Below are 4,771 nucleotides of genomic sequence, written 5' to 3'. Positions count from 1 at the left end.
TGAGCCACCCAGGCGGCCTGAGAAATGTACATTTAATTCACACAGCACCCAAACCAAGGAACTCCTATTCTTGATGTGTGTATGGGAGCCCAGGAGCACTGGGGTTAGAGAAAGGGGGAAGGTGGAATCCCTCTAGGGTGACCCTGAGGTTGCCAGGGCAAGACACGTGAGCTCTGGGGGAGAAGGCTTGCTTCCCAGCCTCACAAGCGACTGGCCGGACCTGCAAGGGTGTGCTCGCACTCCCCAGCCTGTGAAATCACTCGTGTGTGAGTAAGTCTGGTGCTCAGGGGAGGGAAAGTGGGGTGGGGAGGCAGGAGGCGGAATGTGGGCTGGGCCAAGTTTAGAATTACAAGTGCAAGTGCGGCAGAGGAGTTGGAAGCACACTTTAAATAGCCAGCACCTTCCCCTTCCCCCTTAGATAATTCTTCTCCCCCTGACCGGACCTCTGGCAGCAACTGCAATAAGGTTCGTAACATGTCCTCTCCCCTGCCTCCCACCGCCCTCCCCCCCCCACTCTCTCTCTCACTCCCTCTCTGTCTCTTTTTCTCTCATTTTTCTGTTTCTGGGTCTCAGACTACAGGTTGGTGGGATCATAGGACTTATGAGCAAAGGACTTCTTGATCCTCCTGGAAAACACGCTTCTGACATTTATGTGAGCACGTGCACAGCCTAGATGCTATATTCTTGGCTTTCTGAAACTGCAGTGGCTGTTGACTTAAGGCACAATGTGATTTCGAGAAAGAGATTTCGAGAATAGATTGCGCAGAAAGGAAGGCTTTCTTTTCTGTGAAATGAGATAGTGAACAACCCTTTGACAAGATTGAAAGAAAATACACATTTGGGTACCTGTTATTCTGCTAAGTCCTTTACTTTATGTACCTAACCTCATCTAATCTTTCTCACTTTTACAGATGAGTGAACTAAGGCTCAGAGTCACTAATTAACTTCCCTGAAGTCAGGCAGCGAGTGGTACAGCACAGAGCTAAGGTTCGTACCCGGCTTGTCTGACTCTACAGCTCAGGACCTTTTTACTGCACCATGCGACCTCTGAGAAACAGTCGTGTAACGAGGCAAGGGACCCAGGATCAGGCTCCTGTTTCTTCTAGGGTCTGGGAGGATGAAGGAGTGGAGGGAGATGGCGTGTCGCCATAGGAAGACACCCATCGGATGGTAAAGGGAGGCCGAGAACCAGCACAAGACGTTAGTTAGACAACCTTCTCAAAAGGACTGAGAAAGCTTCTTGGGACCAGCTGCTTGGATTTCTCCTTCTTAGCTCACAATCTTTGGAGACTGTTCCCTAATTTATTAAATAAGCAAAGATACCTACTGTTCCTTGACTTTCTCCCTAACTTTTTGAATCCTTAAGGTAGCCCTGCTGGGGAAACTGAGCCATAGGAGAAACTGGCCAGATGCGGCTCCCAATGAGAAAGTTCTGTAACATAAATTTTTCTTGAGGGGTACAAAAACTTCTGCCTACTTCTCCAGAAAAGGGGCCACTGTGAAAAACCAGGAGAGTCATTAGTAGATGCTTATTTAGACATGCTGAGGGGCACCTGGGTGGCTCAGTTGGTTAAGCGTCTAACTCTTGATTTCAGCTCAGGTCATGATCCCAGGGTCATGGGATCGTGCCCCGTGTAGGGCTCTGCGCTGATTGTGGAGCCTGCTTGGGATCCTCACTCATTCTGTCCCTCCCTCTGCTCCTCTTCCCTGCTCATGCTTTCTCTGTCTCTCTAAAATAATAATAATTAAAAAGTAGACATGTTGATAAGCCTGGGCAGCCAATGTAATTGAGAGATTTAATTGAAAGATCAGAGACAGAGTGGCAAGTCTCACTTGTGCAAGTTACTCACTATATGGCAACAGATATGTCATTTAACCTCTCTGAGTGGCACCTTCCTTATTTACAAAGCAGAACTAACACTGCTTACATTTCAGGGTGGTTGTGTGGATTAAATGAAATAAGTATATGTAAAGTCCTTCATAGTAGTTGCTCTCTCCATGTGAGCCATACCCCATCTTATCTTTAATCTCGGCAAGAGTCTCGAATAGGGCAGGGGAGCGTTTGGAACTGTGGCTCTTTAGTCATTCCATGTTGTCTTCTCTACTGAAACAGATTCCCACATGTGTCATCACCAACAAAGAAAAAGAGCCGATAATTCATCTTTCTCTTGTGGTGACTTCAGGGGGAGGTAGGATAGCTGGGAAGGTTAGCCCGTCTTAATTCAGATTCCAGGGCCCACTCAGCTTCTCCCATGCCTTTGGAAGGACTTTTTCTTTCTTTTCTTTTCTTCCTTTTTTTTTTTTTTTTGAGAGACAGAGAGAGTAAGAGTAAGCTCAGGGGTGGGGCAGAGAGCAAGCGAGAGAGAGAGAGAGAGAGAGAGAGAGAGATAAAGGTGGGGCAGTGCAGAGCCTGAATCAGGGCTCAAACTCACAAACCATGCAGTCATGACCTGAACTGAAATTAAGAGTTGGACATTAACCGACTGAGCCACCCAGGCACCCCTGGAAGGATTTTTTATAAACTTGCTTTTATTTTAGATATATTACAAAATAAATCATGTTCTTTGATGAACACATAGAAAATAGAAATAAGGAAAATATTCTATAACCCAACCACTGAGAGAGAAATGTTTTGGTGGCTATCCTAATGTTTTAATGCATACGCTTTATAAAATGTTTTCCAAGCATGATCATATCATATGTGCTATTTTATAACTTTTCACTTCACATATTGTGAACACCTTCATTTCATTATACTTTCTTCTGCAACACAATTGCTGATGATTATATAGTGGTCCGTTGTATCCACGGGCCATAATTTATTACCCTGTTTGCCATTTGGGGACATTGTGTGCTTTCTAATTTTTTGCTGCAGTAAACAATAAACATCCTCAATGTCAAATCTGTATCCACAGTCACAATTACTTCCCTAGAGTAAATTCCTGCACGGGAGATTGGTGGCTTTGAGGATCCTTCCCTCTGTCCCCATACAGAATACAGAAATTGGAGCATGTGCAAACACGGACAAAGCTGGTTATAGGGTGGTGTGGAGAACTTAGACAACCCAGGGGCCATGGGAACTCTTCCATATCCACAAGCCCCAACCCAAGAGGACCTGCCTAGTGGAAGAAATATCTATACTTCAGTATCAATGCTTTCTTCCTGAACAGTAAAGGAATATACATTCTCAGCAGCTGTTACCCGGGCTTTACCAATAAGAGACGCTAAGGAGGACATGGGTCTACAGGCAAGGGGGTAGGAATTTACTTTCTCCCAGTGCACTTCTTCCCTCGGGAATTTGCCAGTGAAGGAAGGGGAAGGCTTTCTTCTCAAGGTTCCCAGCAGTGATAGATCACTCTGCTTGTTTTTCAGGTGGGATGGATAACAGGATCTCGAGCACAGCCAGTAATGGGGAGACAAAACCAGTGTACCCAGTCGTGGAAAAGATGAAGGAAGATGGCACCCTGGAGCGGGGGCACTGGAACAACAAGATGGAGTTTGTGCTGTCAGTAGCCGGGGAGATCATTGGCCTAGGCAACGTCTGGAGGTTTCCCTATCTCTGCTACAAAAATGGGGGAGGTGAGAGCCACTGAGTCACCCCACCCATCCCTGGAAGGAGGATGTCTCCATCTCCTGTAATTACTGCCCCTCTGGGTCCCATGAGTGCATAGAATGCTGGAGTTGGACAGACCCTTACAAGTCAGTAAGGACACTGCAGGAGACTGATTACAGGAGACTAATTAGACAGATTACATGACTCTCCCAGGGGTCTTTCTAGAATGGTATGGCATCATAGAAATATGAACATGGGTTTGGAACCAGATGGATCAGAATTCGGATTCTGGCACTCTGTGTAGTCTTGGGCAAGTGACTGAAGCCCTCAGAGCCTCAGCTGTTCTTCCTGCAAATTCAGATAGTAGTACCTGCCTTTCAAGTTGCTGTAAGGATTAGAGGCAATTTGTGTAAAGTGCTTAATAAATGGTAGCTACGTTGAAGATAATGTTGATACTGAACTGTCCTGTGGTCTTGAGACTCCTTAGTCTTTGTGTCTTTCCCTACTCTGCTGGCATCATGACATTCTCTAAGCCTGTCATTACCCAACCCTATCAGTGTCATAAACTTTGATATAGTGGCTCTTCCTTCAAAATTTCCCACTGAAAGTTTGTGTGTATGCAGTATTAACTCTAACTCTTTCCTAGGTCTTTTTTGGCTTCTCATTCCTTTCCCCCCTTCCAGCCTCCTAGGGTAACTCTGCTACCCCACAGCAGTGGTGGTAATTTTCCGACCAGTAACTCACTTTCAGGGAATCCCAGGCCTCTGTAGGAAGCCCTGGAGGGATTCCTCAGGTACTGAAGTGTTCTGGCTGAGCAGCAGGTTACGAAGACCCCCTTGTTGATGGGTAAAGCTATTAGGTGTTGGGGCTCCCTGATCTGGTTTGGACGTGAGGTTGCAGCCTGGGCTGGAGGAGGCGGAAGTGAAGAGGTAGGTAACGCGGGGAAATGCTGAGGGCAGTGGTTATTTTGTGGGCCATGAGGCTTGGAGGGTACCCTAATGTTACACCTACCGTTTTGCAGGGGAGTAGGAGCCTTTCCAAATGCATCGAGCTCAGTCTCCCAGTGGTTTTGGGCAGTGGACGTGGGAGGGCTGGGGTAGGGGGTACAGAGGTCCCATGAACCCATGGAATCTATTCTCAGGATTGTGGCAATTGGAGGATTGGCTGTGGAGCTGGAAGTTAATTTGTATGTTTCCTGGGGGGGGGGGGGGGGGGGGG

At 46.8% G+C, this 4,771-nt stretch overlaps 1 protein-coding gene across 3 annotated transcripts in view; it reads left to right on the top strand.

The window, feature by feature from the left end:
* The first annotated feature begins 379 nt into the window (after positions 1-379).
* The window catches only part of SLC6A13 (solute carrier family 6 member 13), a 36,469-nt gene continuing 32,077 nt past the window's right edge, over positions 380-4,771 (top strand). For 2 of the 3 annotated variants that reach the window (XM_077759207.1, XM_077759205.1), the window contains exons 1-3: positions 380-465; positions 912-987; positions 3,373-3,579. In XM_077759207.1, coding sequence (XP_077615333.1) covers positions 3,378-3,579 — 202 coding nt within the window. In that variant the 5' untranslated portion in view covers positions 380-465; positions 912-987; positions 3,373-3,377. The remainder of the gene's footprint in view (positions 466-911; positions 988-3,372; positions 3,580-4,771) is intronic. The other variant, XM_077759206.1, reaches the window with a different exon arrangement.

Source organism: Crocuta crocuta, unplaced genomic scaffold (assembly GCF_008692635.1).
Source record: "Crocuta crocuta isolate KB4526 unplaced genomic scaffold, BGI_CrCroc_1.0 scaffold72, whole genome shotgun sequence".
Classification (NCBI taxonomy): Eukaryota; Metazoa; Chordata; class Mammalia; order Carnivora; family Hyaenidae; genus Crocuta; species Crocuta crocuta.
The sequence above is the reverse complement of the archived record's forward strand: the minus strand, read 5'-3'. Positions and strand labels throughout refer to the sequence as shown.